Source organism: Cryptotermes secundus, unplaced genomic scaffold (genome assembly GCF_002891405.2).
Source record: "Cryptotermes secundus unplaced genomic scaffold, Csec_1.0 scaffold2378, whole genome shotgun sequence".
Classification (NCBI taxonomy): Eukaryota; Metazoa; Arthropoda; class Insecta; order Blattodea; family Kalotermitidae; genus Cryptotermes; species Cryptotermes secundus.
In genome coordinates, this window is record NW_019720758.1 from 30255 (window position 1) to 55690 (window position 25436).

A 25436-nucleotide genomic window follows, 5' to 3' on the forward strand; every position below is an offset into this window, starting at 1 on the left:
ATTCCTCTTCTCCCCTCCATTCATGCTACATGCCCTGCCAATCTCATTTTCTTTGACATGATCATTCTGTTTATACTTATCAAAAACTAAACATTATGGAGCTCCTCATTATGTAGTTTTCTCCGACGCATTAATTTTCCACACACAATTTAAGCAGAGGAGACCAAATAAATTCCCATGACAGTGACATTAAGGAATGCAGTCTTCTAGATTGCAATGCCTTGTTGCTGAGACACAGCTGAATGTTCCTCCAAAATGTCGGGTTCCCTCCGAACTGCATGGCATTACAACTTATCCTATGCCATGTGTGTTTGTTTGTTCATGACTTGAGTTACTTCATATAGCAGAGAGTTGTTGGGATTCAAGGGTTTCATAGCTATGTAACTGTATAGTTTGGTGAGTATCCACTTGGAGGTTTGTTCTGTCTTCACCTTCAGTGGAAGATTACATCATATTCACAGGTATGTAAGGAAGCCAGTGTGCTGAGCTATATCGTTTTTATCCTTTCAGCATGTTCCATGATTTCTTGAAACAGATAATATTTTATGTTCTCATGGCAGTGAATATAAAGATAGATGTCTTCTGGAATGTTACAACATGCAGTGTATTATAACCCTGAAGATGGAAGCGGTATGCTCCTTCAGAGCATTCATGACTGTCAGTATTGCATACCAGAAGATTGCAGTCCTAAAAAATGAATGCAGCTGAAGTCTTGTTAATATTTATGCAGACATAGCCCAATGGAAGTTGACGCCATGATCAGAGACATTTTTTGGAATTTAAGGTTTCATTGTACAGCTCTCAGATGCAGCCTGTATTTTGAAATGTGATAGGGTGGAGTAGTCAGCATTTAAGCCTCACCCACTTCTCAATATGCATTGTAATGAATTTTTCTTTTTGCTGGATTTAGTCAGACTTTGTGTGAAAAGATAAAAGTGTCAGTCAACAGTGCAGTTGGTTTTCGCTTGTGAATATTATTTTATATTAATATTATAGGGTTGTCTTTGCTTGGTTACATAAAGTGACAATGTACATCATGAAACTTTCCATGAATATAAAAATACCACTTAAAATTTTAGTGTGATTTTTCCGTTAGTTCAAATGTCCCCAGAAATGTCCCCTGTAAACTGGGAAATTTGTTATATTTCACTAGCAATAAATTATTAAGTATGGTTCAATCCAAAAATAGCTCAGTTTGCTGGTAAAGGCAGAGTTATCCCGGTAACAGGATGTGGAGGCCCATAGGGTTGTGAGATGTTGAGGCTCCCACAGTGTGTTCCTCTGAAATGCTCCTGAACATCTGTCAGACTACATGACATCACACCCAAAAATGTAATACTGTCTGTAGTCACCTCTAGGAGAACCTCAGTTCTAACAGGTCGCTCTTACATTTGCAAGTTTTTGTAATCATATCAAAGGGCGATTCCTTGTTCAGCTAAATTTTTATCACCTATCATACTGTCAGCCAGCCAGTCAAGTCACCCATTCACTCATTCAGCATGTCAGTTCACCAGTCAGTCATTCAGCCTGTCAAGATACCCAGCCAAGCTGCCAGCCAGCAAATTATTCAGTCTCTTATTTAGCCAGTCCTCCTTGTTGCATTGTTTCACCAAGCTGCTCTTCAAACACGGGGTGTTATGGCAGTTAGGAAGATAATTGTTTATGGGCTGAATGGTTGCATTTCAGTCACCAGCAGAAACATTCAGATTTTTGGGTCTTCAGGGCTATGTCGGTATGTAATCTTGTAGGTGATCAAGTGATCAAGAGAGTAGCCATAAAAACAGTCCTTAACTTCCAGATCATTATGTTGCTTTGAATTACAAACTAATCTTGTGAAGAAGAGTTCTTTGTCCTGTGTAGTCCAGTGAAAATCAACTGACATTTCAGAGGAAGCAGACAGCAAGCTGAGCTCAGCTCACTGCTGTTTCTTGCTGGTCTCTTGCATGGCTTATGCTTTGACCCTAAAAGGCTGTGTGTTCCTATGAAACATCAGTTGGCTTTCACCAGACTGCACAGCACTTTATCTTGGAAGACAGAATTCCTTATTACCACTGCTGTGAGAACTGCAAATTGAGCGTAGTATGTTAATGATGGAAGGTCCTATATTTTTATGTAGTTTCTGGACGCTGCCTACCTACACCTATAGATCCCGAGTCTGAGAGCTTACAGAACTTCTTTAATAAGACCAAAGAAGCACTGGAGGATTTGGTGCTGGGTCAGAAAGGTGTAAACATCTTAGCTGATGCAAAACAGGTACAGTTGAATGTAGTCTTGTGTTCATGAGTGCTTGTATTTTGAGAACATAATGATACGAGCACCAGTAATTCCATTTTTAATTTTTAGTTAATGAAAAGTTTGGAAAAAAATCGCTGTGGAAGAAGTTGAGCATATGTACTTTCCATTCTGGAGGTCTGTATTTGAGTATTGAACTCTGTTACCTAAATTCTGCTCTGGTTTCCCTAGTTATTCATAGAAGATACTGAAATTTATAATATGTACAAGTTTGTGACGATGGTACATTAATACAAATATTATGTTTCTGGACATTGTCCATTATCTGGTTTTTACTTAAAATCACTGTCCTATTTTTATTTGGAACACAACATTTTGGAGACTGAATTTTGTCTCTGTCTTCAGGTAAAACCTACTCAGGTGGCCCCAATCTTGACAGAACTAGTTCCTATCTATGGGCACAATGATGTTTTAAATAAAAACAGGATGGTGGATAATGCGCAGAAATATAATATTTGTACTGGAATTTATACTTTGAAAAGATAAATCCCACTTTTTTTGCCACTTTTATAGGAATTGTGCTCGAATAATAGAAACTGAATTGTGCTTTCTTTGAAAAGGCAAGACCCATTTCTTTTTGCTGCTTTTAAAAGAATTACTAGGTTCTGTACTTGCTTTGTTATTTATGTACTTTGTATATACATAGGTAAGTTAATAAGTAAGTTACAAATGGATATAGAACTTCAACAAGTAAAGAGTACTGATTTGAAATATGCTTTTATTTCTCAACATAATTTCCCTGTACATTGAGGCACTTGTCCCATCGATTCACAAGCCCCTGAAAAGCAACAGCATAAAATTCTTTGGGCTGCTGTCAGAACCAGGTGGTCACTTCCCTTTCTACAGCATCATCATCGGGATAATATTCAGCCGAAAATGATGTTTAAGAGGGCCAAACAAATGGAAGTCGCTTGGAGCAAGGTTGGGGCTATATGGAGGATACTCGAGGACTTCCCAATTGAAATTTCGGAGCCTCTCATTTGTCTTGTTGGCAGTATGAGGATGCGCGTTGTCATGCAGGAGCAACACGCCTTTGGTGAGGAGGCCTGGTCTCTTCCATTGAATGGCCTTACGAATTTTCCTGAGGATGTTACAGTAGGAGTCGGCATTTACGGTTTGACCTTGAGGCTGGAATGCGGTGAGCAGTATGCCTTCGTGATCCCAGAAGACTGTGAGCATCACTGTCCTGGAGGATGGTGTCACATTAAACTTTTTTTGGCAGGCGATGCAGGATGTTTCCACTACATTGATGGACGCTTTGTCTCGGGCTGGTAATGGTGAACCCAAGACTCATCACCTGTGAAAATTCGGGCTAGCATATCGTGTCCTTCATCGTGGTAGCGATTGAGATGCTGTAATGCCAGACCCATTCTTTGCATTTTGTGTTACCCAACGTGCACAGACTTTGTGGAAACCTAACCTGTCATGCATTATGAGGTAGGCCATGCCGTGTGAACACGCCTGGTTCCGACAGAAGACCAAAGAATTTTGTGCTGCTGGTTTTCAGCGATGGGACAAGTGCCTCAATGTACAGGGAGATTATGTTGAGAAATAAAACCATTTTTAAAATCAGTACTCTTATTTAAGTTCTATATGCATTTGTAACTTACTTATTGACTTACCCCCATATTGTTGTTTAATGTCTGTTTTGCTCAAGTTGCATTGTGCAACATACATCTCCTGACATGTTTCATATTCACCCATCAATGGATGAATGTTGGATTGATGATGTTTAGTGTGTTCTCTGTTCTACACGTTTTCAGCTTATGTGGCAATAACCAGTAATATGCCAGCTATAATACTAATAGTGCCACATTAGAAGTTTGGGTGTTACTTCTAGTCCTGGATCACATTTATCTTGTGTTGTTTGTAGGAAGGTTATGAAGATTCAGATAATAGAATAGAAATGTTTGATCAGTCAAGGTTCATAAGTATGCATCTCTTCTAATATTTATATTTTGTTTGGATGTCACAAAACTGAACTTGATTGTGTAATGAAAATGTGTTATATAAAATGTGGGGAATGTTCCTTGAAATGTGTGTGCAAATTCAGGAGAAATTATTGCAAATATAAAAATTATTAAATGGTTAGGAATATACAGAATTATCTAATGTAGCATAAGGGATATTAATGCAGGTGGTGTATTTGCATGAACATTCTGATGAACATAAAAGAAGGTAATAAAACAACTTTTAATTATTTCTGTTAAGCATAATGTTTATATAAGAACTTCATACAAATAATTGATCCATTTGGCTGGAAGGGTCTGACGCTGTTCCTGTCTTAAGTCGGGTTGCAGAGATTCTCAGATCGCTAGCAGAACTGACAAACTCATAGTTTGACACATTACTGATATAACTTCACCCAGATTAAAGCAAATTCTCGCTGTTGTCATTATCAGGAAAATGTTCAAGTCAGACCCCAATTTCATTGCTGCTGAAGGGAAGAAATCCAAATGCTGAATACTCACTGAAGACCTGTCAAGACACCCTGCACAGGAGTCCAAGAGTTTCAAGTCTTAATAATTTTCAACTCCATGCTCTTTACAAGTAGCCAGGATAGTGCAGTTGGTATTGCGAATCGCTACAGGCTGGATGACATAGTGTTCAGAATTCGAGTTCTGGTAGGGTCAACAATGTCATCCAGACCGATTCTGGGGTTCACCCACACTCCTATAAAATGGGTATCAGGGGCTGTTTCCCCGGGGGTAAAGTGGTTGGGGCGTGAAGCTGACTGCTCACCTCCAACTAGTGCCAAGGTCAAGAAAATGTGGATCTGTACATCTACTACCGCATATGCTACTACCGCATATGTGTCTTATTAGTTAAGTACAGGGACAACTTCACCTTAACTTACCTTACGCTGTTTACAAAAAATAACTTGAGCACATGAATCTCTTCTTTCTGTGAAAGTACCAGGAGAGTGTGTAACAGCACACAGATTGTCCAGCACCTGATTTGATCTGGGCAAAGTTAACTTGTAATGTGTTAGGGTACATGCTTGTCAGTTTTGACTGTCAGTCCCTATCTTCACAGTCTGGTTAGGTGAGAGCACTGTCAGATTTTAACGTCAGTTGGATCAGATTGGTGATTTACACAGCTCTTAAGAATTGCTGATCTGTGCATATGAAACACATCTTCCTGTATTCTATGTTATGGTATGTACTTTCTCAGTGGCTTCTTATTGCATGCATATCTCTGAAACTTGTGGTGATATCAGTGTTTTTGCAGGCCTCATTTTTGGACATGTTTGTGCACTCTTGGCTACCTCCCTGGATTACACACTGCATGATAACTAGTGCATGCATAATACTGTTTTTCTCAACAATTCTGTATCAATTTTAATCATTTTTGGCCTACTTTTATTATTTTGAAAAAATGAAATTAGACTTATTACATCAGCATGCTGTCTATAAATGCTCCCCATCAACTTTTTAATGCCTGAACCAATTTTTTGAAAGTTGGTGTGTATATCATGGCACCTGAGCCCATCTCAACAGGATACTTCATAAGTCCCTCCCATCAGTCTGTATGTTTATCCCCTTATTGTTGCTAGGTAACGGCTTGGTAAAAATGTTACTATGACAATGAATGCACGCACATCAGTAGAAGAAATTTTGGACACATTGTTTCCTGTGCTGTCCATGTTCTATCAAAGGAAAGTAGGCAGTTAATTCTTCCCAGAACTTCCACTATTACTTTACAAAGGTATGAAGGAGAGTCAGTAAATTGGTCACAAATGGAAGTAAAGCAGCTGTAATGGACATATTAAGTTTTGTATGGGTATCAGTAGGTAGCAGCACAGGCCAGCTTCATGACAGGCTAGGTATCAAATGCGCATGTGCACGTTCAGAGGCTGGTTTCAGTAGTCAAAGTGATGACTGTTCCTTAGAGTGTGATACCAAAGAGCAGAATTCTGTTGTGCCTTTTTTGTGGGCAAAAGGACTCGATGCAAAGAGTATTCATAAAGAAATGTCTGTTGTTTATGGTGGAAAGTGTTTGTTACTTAAAGCGGTTCACTACTGAGTCAAGATATTGCCACCTTGGTGTCAAACATTTCGCTGATGATGAAGAGGTTGAAACAGAGGTGCAAAAGTGGCTGAGACAACGTTGAGAAGGCTTCTTTGCTGTGGGTTTTGATGCAACTGGTAAAGTGATGGGATGTATATCACTGTTGGTGGAGGATATGTCCAGAAATAATTTTTTATCCAGTTTCGAATATCACATATTTTACATTTTGTATCCATTTGTGACCTATTTACTGATTCTCCTTCATACATTTCTTCCATGGTAATGAAAATATGGTCATTTCAAATTGCCCATATTGTTAACAGAATGTTTCAATTAACAAGAAGCAGAAGATGACCTTTCCAATATAGTATGACACAGAACCTTACATTTCGTGAAAATACACATCATTTTATAGTTCACGTCAGTTATGTATAGCTAACATATACTGTATGAACATAAAAGTATTCGGTTCAAGATTGCTGTGTTCTGGGGATGTGATGCTGTATTGTGTGGTAGGCAATGATGATTTGGAGGAACCTACTCCTTGCAGCTTCAGAGCAAGAGAGTAAACTGTTCCAGAAAATGAGGCTATGGACAGATATAAGAAAAAGGAATGGAAACATTGCTGCCATAGTCCTGTTTTCTATCCATATTTCCCTTTGTCGGGATATGCAGCTTTTTCTTCTACCTTGAGGATGGAGGAGGTTTCTGCATATTCACTACCACAAGTTGGTTGAGTCACTATGCTACAGGCTGGAAGGTTGCAGGTTCGATTCCTGATGAGGTCATTGGATTTTTCGGTTAACCGAATCCTTCCAGCCACACTGTGCCCTCGGGTTGACTCAGCCCTTAACAGAAATGAGATGGAGCATAAGGCTGACAGCCTCAATGCCATCTGTGAGCAGATTGTCTAGAAAATGTGGGTGCCTTGATGTTTCACAACCCTGTTGGCCTCCACAGTTTGTCACAGGAGTAGCTTTACCTTTTACTGGCATTTGTAATGTAGAAGGGCATATAGGCCTTACCTTTGAAATTTTGATTGTCATATTTAGATGATTTTTTCCAAAGCACTTGTAATATGATACAATTATGGCATTGATCACAAGTGTAGTTGAGAGGTCTCTGTAGATGTGTCTTTTTTGTTTAGTTACTTCTTACTTGACCGTGACATAGCTCAAGCTGTTAGTTGCTGGCTTCCCACCGCGGTGGCCCGTGTTCGATCCCGGGTCTGGTCAAGTGGGATTTGTGGTAGACAGAGTGGCGCTGGGGCAGGTTTTCTCCGAGTACTTTGGTTTCCCCTGCCAGTCTTCATTCCACCAAACTCTCCATCATCATAATCACATGGGACAGGCTACAATAGGCCAATCAGTGGCCGCTGTGCCGAGTAGACCCAGTTGGACTCCACCCCCCACTAAGTGAATTTAAAAAATAAAGTTATACTTGTTAATATATTTTTAACAGTTTCTTTCCCAAAAGTCTATTTAAAAATTACTAGAAATATATTCACAGGCCGATATAGCCGATATAGAGAACCCTTAATTACATGTGTACAAATTTCATAACTCTAAGGCTTATGGTTGCTTAGAAAGAGTCTTCTTCAAAAGTGTTAGAACTAGCATTGCAAAGTTAAGACATAAATGCTACTGAAATTACTGTACATGTTAATGCATTGGCATATAGCATTTGCTGATGTGAAGTGATTCATTTATCAAATTGTGAAAGCTTCTTTAGCATTTATTAGCCTTGCATTGCATTGTAGTAATGTGGTCCTCTCTCTGTCACATGGAAGTAGCTGCCTTGCAGCTATCAGGCTGATGAAAAAAGCAGGAAAGTAATTTGTTTCATAACTTGTATGGCAGAATGTAAAAATGTTTGACTGCATAGGCTGAATTAGATATATTCAGCCCTACTCTGCAATTGAAATGTAGTAATATCTTATGCAAGACAAACTACCATAAAGAAATGTCCTGTCATAATATGGGAGTTGTTCAAATGAAACCCGTTCAACCGGCTGAGTTCAATAGTAACAGCCTAAAAGGATTTCATTTGAATGACACTGATACTTGTTTTTATGTTGTGCCTGATAACCCTCGTTTGTTTGTGCCATAATTGTATGTGTCTTAATTGATCATGCATTGATTTAGATATTTAGATATTAAAAATTTATGTTATTAATCTTGACATCTCCTCTATTAAAAGAAAAAGAATATAAATATAAAAATATTATGAAAATGATGAAAGGGGACTGAACACTGAACAGTATACAGGCATACCTCATTTTATTGCGCTTTGCAGATATTGCATTTTTTAAAAAATGGTGGTTTCATGAGACAGAAACTACTCCTGGTGAAGATGCTGTGAACATGGTTGAAATGACAAGAAAGGATTTAGAATATTACATAATCTTAGTTAATAAAGCAGCAGCAGGTTTTTGAGAGGATTGACTCCAATTTTGAAATTTTGAAATTTCTATTATGGTAAAATGCTGTCAAACAGCACTGCATGCTACAGACATGCTGTAGTGAAAGGAAGAGTCAGTCAATTGAGGAAACTTCACTGTTGTCCTGCTATGGTCAATAATTTCGTGGATTGTGGTTTATCAAACCATATTACAAGATAGTCACATACACTTACACATATTCACATCCTCCCTCAAAATAGTCGCTGTTGGCCACTATGCAAGTCTGCCAATGTTGGTATAGCTGCTGGAAACACTACTGAAACATATTTGCGGGAAGGTCCCATACAGCTTCCCATGTGGCAGTGATGATCTCCTTGGCTGACTGAAATTGACACCCTCATTGCTTTCTTTCAAGCAGGGAAAGAAAAAGAAATTGCATGATGAGTGTGGAGGGCGTGACAAAACGGTGACTTGCTGTTTTGCCAGCTCCTCTTGGACATGCACAGAGTGATGTGCAGGGGCATTGTCATGTGGCAGCAGCCAGTTCTTCCTGTGCCAAAGGTTGGCACACTTCATGAATTGAATTGTGTAGATGGTGAAGGTTCTCCATGTAGCGGTACTTGCTTATAGTTGCTCCTTCTGGGATGATTTCCATGTGAACAATTCCAGATGAGTCAAAAAACAGTTCAAGCCATTACCTTGCCTCTTGACCTGTCACTGTTTCTTCTTTCTTGGCGATGATGGCGATTTTCAGGTGGCCAATTATCACTTCAGTTATGGATCATACAGAAAACACCTTGTTTCATCTCCTGTTATGATCCAGTTGAGAAATGTCCCATCTTTGTCAGTACTGTCAATCAGTTTGTTGCGAATGCTCGTGTGATTGTCATGTTGGTCTTGCGTGAGGACGCGTGGAACACTGCTGGGTAACATGAGACATATTCAGGTCATCAGACAGAATTTTGTAGCAAGTACAGTGGCTAATCCCTGCTTTTGCTGCTGCCATTATATTTACTGTTTTGGAGTAGTTGGCATACACTGACGTTGCAACATCTTGGATCTTGAGCTCAGTTATGATCATTCTTGGCTGACTGGTATCCTCATCATCTTCCAAATTGTTTCTCCCCTGTTCAAAACATCTGTGCCACTTAAACACAGAACTACAGCCCAAGACTTCTTTGCCATACACTTGCTTGATTATTTGAAACGTTTCACTAGCAGATTTTCTTAACTTTTGCCAGAACTTGATGTTTTCACATTGCTCACACTGCGACATTTCTCAATTTCTGCCACTTGCAGACAACTACCCTTCACAACAGTGACCTTCTTTCTGAATGAACTGCACACACGCAACTGCTTCTTGCTGAGATGAGAGAAAAGCGGACATGGCACCATCTCATGGCTCCACATATCCGCTGTAGTGCATAACAACACCGCTGTGTGGCCAATCCATAAAATTATTGACTGTACTACATATTTTAAGAAATTGCCAAAGCCAACCCAACTTTCAGCAGCCACCACCCTGTTCAGTCAGCAGCCATCAACATTGAGGCAAGACCATTTTTACCAATATTTTTTTTTTAATTAAGTTATGTACACTGTTTTTTTTAGACATAATCCTGTTGCACACTTAATAGACTGCAGTATGGTGTAAACATAACTTTTATATGCACTGGGAAACCAAAAAATTTGTGTGATGTGCATTATTGAGGTGGTCTGGAACCAAACCTGCAATATCTCTGAGGTATGCCTGTATTAAGCCCACACAAACTGTGTGGTTGTTAGAATATGCACAACAGTTTTCTTTGTTCCTCATTATGAGCCTCTTTCTGTTTGATACTATGGGCATTCCTTTGCTTCTATATTGTGTGGGTCATTTATGCTGGTAAATGTTAAATCTTATCTCATATTTTGAAACTACTTTTATTCCTTTCCTTCACCACATTCAGTATTTTAAATTCTGATTGCATTTTTTAATATTCATTTGAGTAACACAGTGGAAGCAAAATTTGTATTTCTTTTTTGGGGGGGAGGGCTGTTGTTTTAACACCAAACTGAGAAAAATTTAATACTGAATTAATCGTTACATCATTTGATGTTCCTCAATCTTGTCATCCTTCCATCTACTCTAGTTTTCATGACTGCAAATTTTGTTTCATTATGGCAGATGGGTCATAAGATAGTGCAGGACCTGAGTAACAGCTGGCCCTACATTGTTGGAGCTCTGGTTGTGGCCATGTTGCTGTGCCTCATCTACATTTTCCTCATGCGTTGGTTCGCTGGCTTCATGGTCTGGCTGTCACTTTTTAGTGTTGTTGGTTTGCTGTCATATTGTAAGTATGTTGTATGGTTTAACATTGTAGGTCATAATAGTTTGTGGTCTCCTTGGTTATGATACTTTGCAGTCTCATAGGTAGTTTGATGCTTTATCTTCAGGATATCAGGATACTGTGGTGGATGTGACTTGGTGAAACAAGCAGGCCTTTAGAAGTACACATTAAGGAGCACAAACAGAACTGGACACAGAGTCTGCTTGAAAAATCAAAATTAGCACAACATGCATGCAAAGAAGACCACAAAATATGTTTGGAATGAAGTGAAGGCCTTGCAGATTCAACCAAGACACCACATACAGGAACTACAAGGAATCCACCCACATGGCTTTGATAGACCATGCAATCATCTCTCCCATCTGGACTCCCGTTATTGCAGCAGAAGTAAAAAACCCACAAATCTCCAGTGTAGGTTGAGTGGGAAAATTTGTTTTTCTTACGTTGGTATCATACAGAGAATTTGGCCTCACAAGTGGTGATTTCTATCCTGATAGTTCTCTGGTGCAGTGCCTCATATGTGTAGAGTTTTAATATTTTAGTGCTTGGCTAGCACAGGTGTCCAGAGATGGGAACTAGCTTTATTGATTAGGCCCAACTGAGTAGGTTTTACCGGAAGATGGGGACAGAATCCAGTCTTCAAAACATGTTTTGAAATATAAACTGGGGCAGTGTTTTATATAAAAACAGGATGATGGACAATATCCCGAAACATAATATTTGTACTAATTTACTATTGTCACAGATTTTTAGATATTACATTAATGAAGGCTGGACCAACAGGTTCCTCCAAAAACTTGGTAGCCACCTGTGTGACGGTATGGTATAATAACCCAGGAGACGATGGGTGTGTGCGTGCGCGCCGTGCCTTTGTTTTAAATTTTCCTTTTTGTGTCAGTTGTGGACAAAACACACAAGTTAATGTGCTGATTTTATCACATAATTCTTGCCATTCAGACAGAACTGATAGCAAGGTCATATAAAACAGCCCCATGCATCACTGCACATCACTGATAGCTGTTTTCTTACAGGTTGCTATGCAAGCTATATGAAGTATGATGAGCTGGGCAGAGCAGGAGGAGATTCAGACAGTGCATCATCAAGTTCTAATTCCAACAGTGGCATCCTGAACCAGGTTCAGCAAGAAGTGGACCATATCTTGCACATGAAATACACATGGCTTGTTTTCCTTCTCATTTCTGCAGTCTTATTGGGCATTGTTTTAGTGGTGATGCTCTTTCTCCGTAATAGAATCCGAATTGCAGTAGCTCTCATTAAGGAGGCAAGCAAGTGAGTATTGGGTGCATTTTATTTTTTATCTGTTAACACATTTCACAAGGCCAATTTTACTCACCCTTGGTCCATGATGGGAGATGTGTACATAGTTGGAAAGTTAATATTCAAATGAATTTCCATGATACAGAGTGTGAGGATGCCATTCACAATGCTATGTGTCCTTAAGCTTGGGCCAGTTCTTCATGGAACCAAGTGACTACTATGACGCCCCCCTAAATAAAGTCCTGCAGTTCATTCAAAGTATAGGATTTAAGGTGTTAATTAAAGGGTAAGCAAAGTAGATGATTGTTGGACGCAGTGCAGAGGCCCGATTGTGGCCCACCCCTCATACACACACACACACACACACACACACCCCTTAAGGTGTGTACTCTGTTTTAACAGTCAAACACGGAGATCCTGGGTTTGAAACCCACTCAGTGCATAGATATATGTATGCATTTTTTCTGTGTTTGTGACATCCTGTGTAGGTAAAGGCCTTGTAATAGGCTGATCCCCTAACCAAGGAGTCCTACCAATTGTCTATAAGACTCATACTTTTCTGTAAAAGCCATCGCTGTCATACCTGGTAACAGCTTCACTTGCATGGGTGACACTTGTTTTATTTCGATATTATGATACTAGCTGTACCTGGCCACACGTTGCTGTGGCTCAGTCTAACGAAATATTTCAATTCAAACGCAGATAAATCGACACAGCTCAATCCCACCACCAATTGCACTGAAAAATAAGGAAAACAGTTAAGAAAACGAAATGAAAAACAATGAAAAATAAACTATACTCATGAAATGAATGCTATGGTAAACGACACAGCCCAATTCCAACGCAATGTCATTTTCATTTTGATTTAATTATTTCGTGTGACATTGCGTTGGAATTGGGCTGTGTTGTTTACCATAGCAATGTCACATGAAATAATTAAATCAAAATAAAAATAAATTGAAACTGTATATATTCGGCGGTAGCTATCCCAAGACTGACTCCTTCAGCGGTTACTTCCAGACTCTTCTGTATCCCTCGGCATCTGCCCCGAGACTGACTGCTTCTTGTCCAAGCTGGACTATTTATACCTCGGCGGATGCTATACAATGAGCCTTCTGTTTTCTATCACCAGGGAAACGCTTGGTTTCATCCATTGTTACACAACGGAACCTCTTATTCTCTCATCTCTGGGGAAACGCGTTGTTTTGTCAATTCGTATGCAACGACCCACTGTTATTGTGTTTCCATGGAAGTATATTTTCCGGTTTCACCCGTTGTTATGCAATGGAACCTCTTATCCTTTAATCTCCGGGGAAATGCGTTTGTTGTTTCGGCAATTCCTATGCAACTGTTATTGCGTTTCCATAGAAGTATACTTTCCGGATTCATGCGTGGCCACGTACTGCTAGTAGGTATATAAAAATGCGCGCATTCAAATGCAATGTTGTGTCAAAATTTCGAAGCAATTGGTGAAGAACTTTCGGAGATTTAAGATGACTAACAAACGAACATTCACTTTTCGGATTCACGCATGGCCGGGTACAGCTAGTAGGTATATAAAAATGCGCGCATTCGAATGCAACTTTGTCTCAAAATTTCGAAGCAATCGGTGAAGAATTTTCGGAGATCTTCGAGGGGTAACAAACCAACATTTACGTTTTTATTTATATAGATTTTGACCCTCTGCCCAGTAACAGCTGTGTGAACAGATGATAGTACAACAGCCGTTGCAAGGGAACAGCTCTGTGGACATGTTTTTTCCCTGGCAACGAGAGAACACACACAATGGAAGAGACATTTTCTGTGCAGCTCTTGCCAGGACTGTGTAAAAAGTAAAAAATTAAAGCTGTCCCTGTACCAGGCTGTGAAGGCCCATAAGGTTGTGAGATGTTGAGGGTCCCACATTATCTAGACATTCGGTTCAAAGATGGTGGCAAGGTTGTCAGCCTTATGCGCCAGCCACACTTTATTCCCCAGGAAAATTATTTAATTAATTCCTGGTACTCATTTCTGTTAGAGCCTGAGTTGACCCCAGGGCCACAGTGCGGCTGGAAGGATTAGGTCAATTGAAAAAAATCGAATGACCTCATTGGGACTTGAACCCGCAACCTTCTGGCTTGTAGCATAGCCCCTCAACCAACTATGCTACCACTACGATTCAGTCATTTGAGAGTTGCAGGTGTAAGAAGTTAGGAGCTGGTAGCTGAGACCAGGTACAGTTCAGGAACCCAGAGGAAAGGGAACATCTGCCATTGGAAGCCACTACCAAGCTACAGCTAGTGAAGACTGAGAAGACTTTCTGTGTGTTGTAGTTACAGTGATCTTTGGAGTTTGTAACTCAGTGAGACTGTCGTAGTTGTTTGTAGTTACAAGTGTAAGTGTCCAAGAAATAGAGTTACAATATCCAAACCTCATCTCTAGTCACACCATATGGCAATATTTTGTTGGTATTCAAAAGGTAAATTTGTGGAGTTTGCTGGACAGATAGAGAGTAGTTCTAATTATCTGTACACACATTTAGGCATCAAAAAAACACCCACAACTGACATCTAGATGCAATGTGGCTGAATTAGCAATTCTGTTATCGATTTAAGGATTTTAAAATTAATAATAGTAATGCGTTCACATGTGGCATACTAAAACAACAGCGCAACAGTTTTAGCAAGAGTGTACTCTCCTGATGATGGCCATGTGAGGGGCAAATGTGTTTCAGTAAGATATATGAAGTATAAATGTTGTGTATAAGATGGTGATTACACGTATGTACAAAAGGCAACAATACAAGTGCAACATTCTGTATAGACGAACAAGTTTTTATATCCGTTGCTACTCTGTGCAGTTAATTTGTTCTTAGTCTTCCACATTTCAGGGAAATGATCGAATAACACTGACCTCCTTTCTGTTGTGACACCTCATGAAACTCTCTTCACTTTAATCTGTTTGTTGAACATACATGGTAAAAAGTTTGAAGTGGAGCAGTCTTAATGTATAGAGAAGCAATAGCCTGCACCATGTTGTTTAGTAATACAGGTGTTCAAAACTTTCACTTTCAAAACATTCAGAAATAGAGCAAAGTCTCCAACACTTAGATAGTAGAGTAGATTACGCCGACTCTGGATGATGTGCTGCATTTTTCAACATGATGATTAACACCCCCCCAGGAAGCTGGCATCTGAGGTGTATGCTGAAAGTTAGAACAGCTTTAATATACAACAAGCTAAATCCCCAAATCTGAAGTAACACATTAGGCTGCAAAACCTTAAGAGCAAGAATATTGAACCTCTAAGAGGGAAGAAACATAGGCATATTCACCCTGAAGATGGAAATTGTAGTGAATTCCAATCTGTTGGAACAACTTCAACATACAGCTGATTTGAGCCCCAAAAGCCGTTTCTTTGTTGAAGCATCCTAAAAGTTATAGTTTACTCTATATTAATGTCACATGATAGAGTGACTGGATGTGGACTGGATTGGTAATCAACTGATAACTACAAGTAAGGATTATGCTGTCACTGTTCTACACACTTCACAAGTCACTGCAGGGCACAATAGATCTTCCTCAGTCTGTTAGTCTTCACTAGCCATTGCTTGGTAGCAGCTTCCAATGGCGGACATTCCTCTTCCTTTGGCTTCCTGAGCTCTCCCCAGCCTCAGCTACAACAACTCTTGACTGACTTTCTCAAGACTTGTCCTTCATATAATGTCTTGGCAAGGACCACATAGAAAACACTGCTTACCATTATTGTTGTATCCAGTTGTTGCTGTGGAAACATGCTTATTTGCGGAGCAATTATGAGCAGTGAATCTGCATGCTGCATTATGTTTTCTGCCATTCTCTGTGTAACACTGTTGGGTAATGTTGTAGGATTGTGTGATTTATATTATCATTCATAATGTTACTGCACACTACTGTGTTGGTACACAATGTTTTGATCAGCGTCTAGCTGTCATCGGGCTCATCTGTGCATATGGGGTGTTACCCCATATACGCTTGTCAGTTTAAAATGTTTAGTTCAGTTAGAGGCTAAAACTAACTTGACAAGCATGTACACTGTAAGACATACATGATGATGGCTGTATTGAAGGAGGTCAGGGATGAATAAAGGACATGGACAAACAACAGTGATTTTGGCCAAAATGGGACCCAGTGGGCATGTAATTAACAAACAATAAAATTGCAACTGATCAGGGGTGTGGCACACACAGTAGACCCAATATTACCACAGCATGACAATAACTTTTGTGTCGCTTCAATTTATGCAATGGCCGATGCAGAGGGCAAGGCTGGAAAGCAAAGAATAAATACAATGAATGATACAATATAAACACTGCAGCAGAAATGGACCCTTGGGGTAAGACTTGACGATAAGTAAAACCTGGCAGAACAAGCAGAGGCAAGTGTTACCAAAAGCAAATTTAGTGAAGACAAGTCAAAGCTGAATTTAGGGATATACATTCACCTCCCAATCACTGATCTGAAATCCTTGTCTAGCCACCCAAGTATGTACAACGAGGCCAGAGATGCAAGAACTTCAAGGGCTCAATCTGAAACGATTTCCAGCCAGTATATTCGTAAGCAAGACCATGATCAATAGGAGTGGGGGTAACCAGGAAGTCAGCAGTTACGCGAAGAAGGGAGTGAAGAACACGGTGAACAAAAAGGCTACAGGCTGTTTTGTAAATAGCATTCTAAGCTGGGCATGGCTCAGCATATCAGTCAAAACATTCTGTATGAGCATACTGCCAACATGTGAACAGTGGCATTGTGATTGGTTACATATTATCACAGTCCTGGAATGTCACTAAAAGGTTGCTTACAAAAGGACAGGAAACTATTATATTGTCAAATATAAGGAGTGTCAATAGACATGGCTTGGATTGGATTTATTGACGTTTTAACACATGACTCATGACTACACTTGATTATAGCACCGTTGCTGATCTCCACACTTTACAAACCACTACAGCACACACTAAGTCTTTTCAGTCTGCTGTGTCTTCACCAGTTGTTCCCTGGTAAAGACTTCTAACAGTGCGGATTCTTCAGTTTCTGCCCTCGCTTTGTTGCCAGCTGGCTCTCAGCTGCACCAACTAAGTCTGGTTTTCACAGACTCCCTCTGAACCTTTGCTCAAATTGTTCATCTTTGCACAGACCACCTATAAAACCCTGTTAATTGTTGAACTCCAGTTTTTCCCATGGCAGTATATTTGTTTGTGAAGGCATTACTCCGTAACGACTGCGTATGCTTGCCTATTAAGGATCTGTTGCCTAGCAGTGGATGTTGTTTTGAGGTTATTACACAGTAATGGGTCTACAGATTATAATATTAAGCCCGAAAGCTGAAGTTATGTTCGATGAAATATCATCATTTTCTTTGGCAGTGGAAGGAATTAAGGAGGCTGTGTTATATGATCTTCCACATAGAACAGTAGTACCCAGGCCTACCAATATGTGAATAAAATTTATATGCACTGTTCTTGTAATCCTTCTAGATAATCTGTGGGTCCTTATTACTTGCAGGGCTGTGGCCAGTATCATGTCTACACTGGTGTTCCCCCTCTTCCTCTGGGTGATGCAGCTGCTGGTCACAGGCTGGTTTTTGTTGGTACTGCTCTACCTTGCCTCCTCCACACACCCCGTGTATAAAGCTGCAATGGACAACTGCACATGTCATACTCTCAGTGGCACATATGAGGTACGTGTGCAGATGCTTACAGCCACATCAGTTATATGTAATAGGAACAAAACTGAACTATATATATATGAAAGAGAAACGAATTAAGGGAAAATAGAAGAATTTAGGAGGAAGGTAGTGGAAGAAAGAGGGAATTATTGTATAGGAAGAAGTGGGAGGAAAGGGAAGGTGAAAGGGAGGAAGTCGGAGGGAGAAGGGGAGAATTGTAAGAGGCAGAAAGTGGGGGATAAGGATAAAGAGAAGGAAGTAGGGGATATGAGGAGACAATGGAATGAATGGGGAAAGATAAGAAAATGGGGCCCTGGGGTGGGCAGTTGTTTGTGGCCCCAGGGAGGGAGAAGGTGAGAGAAAGCAGGTCCTGGGATATCCTTACAAGGAGGATTATTCTGCTCATTCATAGTGTATGTGAGGGGTAGCCATCATTTGCTGAAGTGTAGCCCAGCCTCCCACTTGAGCTGAAATCTGCACTGTCTCTGGTGTTGCAATTCATGCATGTGAATTTGGTGGCAAGGTTACTGGTGTGCTGATAACGCCCATCCATAACTATCGTCACATCACAGAAGATGGTACTTGTAATCAGAAGGTGATGTGGCAACAGGCGACATGAATTTGTGAGGCTTATGTCCCATGTTACTCGTCAGAATGGCAAGGTGCCGCAGGATGCAACGTTGGGACAGACTCATCTCTTTGATTTTGAAAGGACACTGACTATATAATTAAGAATATCTTGAATAGATGGCAATACCAATCAGAGTCTGGGTGCTTTTAGAAACTCTATGCAAAGTATGGGCAAAATAATGATAAATCTAATACCTCTGTGCAAGTTGTTTACAGTCTTTGAGAGTCATGGTGTACATTGTGAATGTAGTTAAGATTTCATGTCATCTGGGTTGTGGCAGTGTGTGTGGTTTAATGGGCAGATACTGATGTCTTGGAGGGACATGCTGCCTGTGTTGAAGTGTGTAAATTCAGGAATAAGCTTTATTGTATATGAAAGTTATGGTGGGGGGGGGGCTAAAGAAAGGAACCTAGTCCTAACCAGAGAGAGAAATGGGCAAACATGGACAAAAGCCCGCATGAAGAAATACATCCACTTGTTGGCACAGGTGCAAAATGGAATAGTGACAGAGGGTAGACCTTTCCAGGGATTCAGAAGAATGTGGAATTTTATGAAGAATGGACAAATATGGCCCTTTTTAGGACCACTGTAAATTCTACTCAAAGACAGCAAACCCACAGCCTTAATTATTGTGCATCGTGTATGTATATAAATGTAGCCAGAAGAAGGTAAAGCTATAAAGGGGGCCGTGGAGGCCCATATGGTTACGAGATATCGATGTTCCCAACATTTTCTAGACAATCAGCTCACAAATAGTGGTGAGATGACCCTAAGGCCATAGTGCAGTTGGAAGGATTAGAGCAATTGAAAAATCCAGTGAGCTTATTGGGAATTGAACCCGCATCCTTCCAGCTTGTAGCATGGTGCCTCAACCAACTACATACACTACTGCGTGCCCCAGTTTAAACTAACCTCAGCGTAATATGATTTGTTACAGGCTGGTGACAGATGTGATCCAGACACCTTCAGTATCTGTTTAGCATCATGCCCGACTGCTGTGTGCCACTTTTATGGCTCTGAGAAAGAGAAATATGTAAACTATCTTCATGCATACAATGCTTTTGGTATATTTTGGTTGATGTTTTTTATCTCTGCTATCGGAGAAATGATTCTGGCATCAACATTTGCAACTTGGTACTGGACATTCAATAAATCCAATGTGCCATTCTTTACCATCCTAATCAGTACGGCACGGATATTTCGGTGAGTAGCATCATATGGTATTGTATTATCTTGTGGGAAGATGGCTTCCGCTTGTCCCAAGCACTCGGACCACCATGGTCCATTGTGCGGCATCCATGATCTTGTTACGGCCCTTCAAGGAGCCTAAACTCTCCTGATTGAGGTCCTCCTGATGTCAGAGGCTGCGACCATCCAGGACATTGACAAGGTATATGTTAGGAAGGGTCCTCTTCCTGCCCTTGTTTCCTGTAAATGGTACCTTGCAAGGGGCCCACAATAAATAGGTAAAGTGAAAGAAGGTAAAGTCCCTGTGCTTAACTAATTAAGCGCTACGCCATGAAGACGTATGTTTTCTTGACCTTGGCACTGGTTGGAGGTGAGTGGTCAGCTTTGCGTCCCGCCCGCTTTATCCTCAGGGAAAAAGCCCCCGGTACTTATTGTATAGGAGGCTTGGTGGGCCCCAGAGCTGGTCTGAACAACATTGAGAAGTGAAAATACTTTCCCCCATCAGGACTTTATCTTGAACCCCTCGATCATCCAGCCCATAGCAAGTCACTATACTGACTGTGCTATCCCAGCTCCATGCATAAATGGGAGAAAGTAAAGAAAAAAAAAGTAAAGCTATCCCTGTAACAGGCCATGAAGGCCCATTGGGTTGTGAGACATTGAGGGTCCCACACTATTTAGACAGTCGGCTCAAAGATGGCTGTAAGGTTGTCAGCCTTACACACTGGCCGCGCTTTAGTCCCCAGGAAAATTATTTAATTAATTCCTGGTACTGATTTCTGTTAGATGCTGAGTAAACCCCAGGGCCTAGTGCGGCCAGAAGGATTATGGGAGAATAATATTAAAATAGATCTTGCCCAGGATAGGGGCCAGTGGCAGGCTCTTATGAGAATGGAAATGAATCTGTGGGTTCTGTAAAATGCTGGTAATTTCTTGAATAGCTCAGAAACGGTTAGCTTCTCTCAGATCTGTGGAGTTAATTAGTTATACCACATTTCCCATTGTAACATTCTGGCTGCCAGCCCCACAATATTGGGGGATACAGAAGCCCAAGCTCTCTTGTGATGAAGGTTAATCGTATCAGTTTTTGAGACTGCATGGCAGCAAGTGAAGTTTGAGTATCATTTGTATATGTAATAAATACCGACCAGCCTCTTCCTCCCTCCTCCTACACACCTGGGCATATTGGTATCTGCCATGGATTAGATAACAGGAGGACACTTAATCGGATGGTGTGTTCAAATTGGGCAACAAGTGGGCAGTTCTCAGCAATTAATGGATCAAAATACCTGTGTGTCATGTGTTTAATTAAAAAGCTATAATATAAATAACACTTCTCTTTTAGCAAAATAATTGCCTTGGCCAGTGAATAAATAATAAAGACCAAAATATAGCTGTATCCAAAAGGAAAATAAACCTACAAGGATCACTCCAAAAGTAATGCACAACATTTTTTTTGAAAATTAAAATTTTATTCTAGACCATTTCTACTTATACAGTATATTGATACATCCTTTAGGAATAAAATATCACTTCTCCACGTAATCTCTGTCCCTTTCAACTGCCTTACACCACCTTGGAACTAGGGCCCGTTTGCCAGCACAGTAAAACTCTGGATCTGCACGTCTGAGCCACCATTTAGTGGCTGTAATGAGGGCATCATCATCTTCAAATCTTGTTTGGTGAAGGGATTCCTTCAGTTTACCAAAGAGATGGTAATCAGAGGGTGCCACATCAGGGCTATAAGGAGGGTGTGACAATGTCTATCCAAGTTTTGTGATCTCGTCCTTGGTTTTCTGACTGATGTGTGGTGGGCAGTGTTATGCAACCACAAAAGAATCCTGTTTCTGCCGATGCATTTGAGCTTGAAGTTTCTTTAGGGTTGCCACATATGCATTAAAATTAATGGTGTTTCCTTGTGGCATGTCCACAAGCAAAAGCCCTTCTGAATCAAAAAAGACCATAGCCATAACTTTTCCTGCCGAAGGCGTAGATTTGAATTTCTTTTTTTTTTGTGGCCGAGTTTGCATGGTGCCATTCCATTGATTGATGCTCTGTTTCTGGTTCAAAGCGGTGCAGCCATGTTTCATCTCCCATCACAATTCTCACAAGAGTCATTTCCACCACCCTCATACTGTGCCAAGAGTTCACCGCACAGTTTTTTGGGTTTCTTTGTGGGAATCTGTCAACATCCTTCGAACCCACCTTGCACAAACTTCTTTCAACCCCAAATGTTTCAATAATCTGCACACACTTCCTTCCCCAATTCCCAGTTGGACTAACATTTCTTTCACAGTTACATGTCTGTCCTCCAAAACCATACCGTTAACATGCTGCACATTGTCAGGTGTTCGTGCGGTGTATGGTCTGCCAGTGCAAGGAGAATCCCGAATATTGGTGTGCCCACTATCACAAGATAATCTGCGTGCCCACCAACTAACTGTACTGCGATCAACAGCCTCATCTCCATACACATTTTTCAGTCTCCTGTGAATGTTTCCCACTGTCTCATTCTCACAACACAAGAACTCTATAACAGCACATGGCTTTTGACGAACATCAGGCGCAGCAGCCATTTTCAAGGAGTGCTATGAAAGTGCTACACCTGGGAATGGGCTGAATTAAATTTGAATACAAGCATGAAGGATCCTTCTGTGCACCCTACAAATAGAAAACTATAGCATAAAAACTGAATTTTTCAAAAAATTTTGTGCATCTCTTTGGAGTGACTTATGCATTTGGTGTCATGTACACTTCAACTGTCACTCTGAGGTTAAGAGCCCCACTTGGGGATATCTAAACAAGTTAGCTGAACAAAGGGTGTTTCAAGTGGACTGTATGATGGGGGAGGTACTGCCATACCCCAACATTTTTAGAATAAGAGCCAGATAGAGTTTCCAAGCCAGCATCCCAGTGAATGATATGTCTAAGCAGTGAGGTTGGAGTAGTAGCTGCAGATCCTGGGTTTGACAGGTAAGGGTAGAGGAACACATGGTTGCAGGGCACACAGCCTGAATGATGAAGGAGGCCAGGTCTATACCCATTTCAGCACAGCTGAAAAAGACATGTGGCTTATTTGAAGGCATCGTTCTGACTGGGCAGACTGCAGGGTGGAGAAGCCTACCAGGCCAACTGGTTTCCTTAGACTACAACCTGAATATATGGGCAACAAACATGATGGTTGCACAAACTTGTGAGGTGGGAACACTAGGGCCATGAAATTATGCATGACAATAGATGTTTGAAAAAATATGCAAGTTTTGTTGTAAAATGGCCACTCAATGTAGTCTGTATTCAGCTTTGGTTTGATGGTGATAACCAAGGAACAATTAGAACTAGGCACATGAAATTCGGTATTAATGTAGACTGTTAACATACATACATACTGTTTTTGATATATTGTTTATAATTCTGTTGAGTACCAACATGGTCACAGTTAAAAAAATTAATGTTATATCTGAGTAGGATAGACAGGATCTATACTTAAGTAATAAATTACAGTTCTTTATTAGAGTCCGTTGCAACACAACAATACAAAGGTCAAGGCTAAAATTAGCCTAACTACATGTTTCGGCTATTAAAGCCATCATCAGGCAAACACATGATTACCATATTCACACACTGCTGCACTGCAATTGTGATAGTGAAGTTGGATACTTGATAATTATTACATTATAAAATACATGGTATAAAAATACAATGAACTATAAACTTCTTATAAAAACGAAAGGTATGGCATAAATAAGGTTAAAAACTCTTCATGTGATATTCCATATCATCAAGTCAGTTGTTGCAATGTTGTTACAATCCCGCAGACATAATGGTATATTCTAGACTTGTATACGTGTAATGAACTACTTGGAGGTCTGTGGTATAGATGTAGTATAGTTCTGACATTAGTTGTTTAGCCAGTGCCTCATCTTACAATGTGTTTTGTCTGTTCTGTAGGGAATGCAGATTGCAACAGTTCCATTCTGTAGGGATACAGATCTGTGCTATCAAAATGTAGGCTGTCTTTAGAACCCCTTGTTCTCTTTCAAACCACCATTATTTGTTTATATATATTTCTGCATATATACTGGGTGTAACTGAAAGGTGTGGAAAATTTTGGGCACAAGTTCCACATGCCAAAATGTTGACAAATGTTCATATGAGCATGTGTGTGTGGAGACATTAATTTTTTATGTTATAGCTGAAAGAGTACATTTATACTCTTACAAGTGCTCAAAATGCCCTCCATCAGATTTCAATTCACGCCTCAACACATCTCATCATGGACTGCCACATCCATTCGAAGATGCCGTGGTAGTTGCGGATAGTCTAACAGGTAACCACAATGTGATGGTGAAGTTCCTCTTCATTGCCAACAGGAGCCACATACACAGAGGTTCTTAGTTGTCCCCACAGATAAAAATCCAGAGGATTCAGGTCTGGTGAACATGGAAGCCATGCAACGAGTCCTCCTCTACCTATCCATTGATCATGATACAGGTTACTGAGAACATCTTGCACAGCACAACTAAAATGTGCCGAAGTGCCATCATGCACTCTTTCAACTGTAACTCACAAACCAAATGTTTCCAGACACATGCTGATATGGACATTTTTTCTTATTTTGGAAGGTGTCTGAAGTTTGTCTTCACCTTTCAGTCACATCCTGTACATTATCCTAACCTGAAATATGCATAAACCATCTTGCTAGTTTGTTCTCTCTTTTCAGCAACTGCTTACGGTGAATTACTGTGGATTTATGTGCATCTCAAGATGGCTCAGTAAAATTGCATTTTATTGAACAATTGCCCTTCAGAAGTAAGAGGAGGCTGGAGAAAATGATACAATTAGCATCTTTATAATTTGTACGCATCACCAGTCATTATTATGGTGATCAAGTAAAGGAGGATGAGATGGTTGAGACATATAACATAAGTGGCAGTAATGGGAAATGCATACAAAATTCTTTTCTTAAAACACGAGGTGAAAAGACCAGTTGGAAGGTTTTGTGTATGGGATGGGGTGTAATATCAAAATAGTTGTTAGGGCTATGGTGGAAGGTTATGGATTGGATTCATCTGGCTCAAGACAGGAACCAGCGGCAGGCTTTTTAATTCTGTGGGAACATTTTTGACAGCTGAGGCGCTGTTACTTGTGTTCCATTGAGTGAGATGTAATTTTGTTTTTGTGTCTATAATAATAGACCGGAGTTTCTCTGAATGCTTCCTTTTAATTTGTTGCAGTTACCATTTGGGGACTGCAGCCTTTGGGTCCCTGATTCTTGCCGTGTGCCGTGTCATTCGAGTCATACTAGAATACTTAAATCGCAAGTTGAAGAAATATGATAATTCTTTTGTCAGGGCAGTCCTGTGTTGTCTTCGGTGTTTCTTCTGGTGCCTGGAAAAATTCATAAAATTCATCAGTAAAAATGCATACATAATGTGTGCTATATATGGGAAGAACTTCTGTCGCTCAGCCAGAGATGCCTTCAATTTGCTCATGAGGAATGTAGTAAGGGTATTTGTACTGGATAAGGTGAGCTGAAAGAGTAGTTATTTTGTGAAATTAATATGCCTATCAAATTGTATTATGACTAGAATTTCCAATCTTTCTGGTTATAGTTCTCTTGT

General features: G+C 40.2%; 1 protein-coding gene across 1 annotated transcript in view; it reads left to right on the plus strand.

The window, feature by feature from the left end:
• The window catches only part of LOC111873552 (CTL-like protein 2), a gene marked incomplete at its 5' end in the record, with an annotated part of 33174 nt that overhangs the window by 3110 nt on the left and 4628 nt on the right, over positions 1-25436 (plus strand). The window contains 7 exons of the mRNA XM_023868353.1: positions 1687-1732; positions 2117-2253; positions 10872-11037; positions 12066-12324; positions 17834-18008; positions 19565-19830; positions 25050-25341. Of these exons, the coding sequence (XP_023724121.1) occupies positions 1687-1732; positions 2117-2253; positions 10872-11037; positions 12066-12324; positions 17834-18008; positions 19565-19830; positions 25050-25341 (1341 nt within the window). The remainder of the gene's footprint in view (positions 1-1686; positions 1733-2116; positions 2254-10871; positions 11038-12065; positions 12325-17833; positions 18009-19564; positions 19831-25049; positions 25342-25436) is intronic.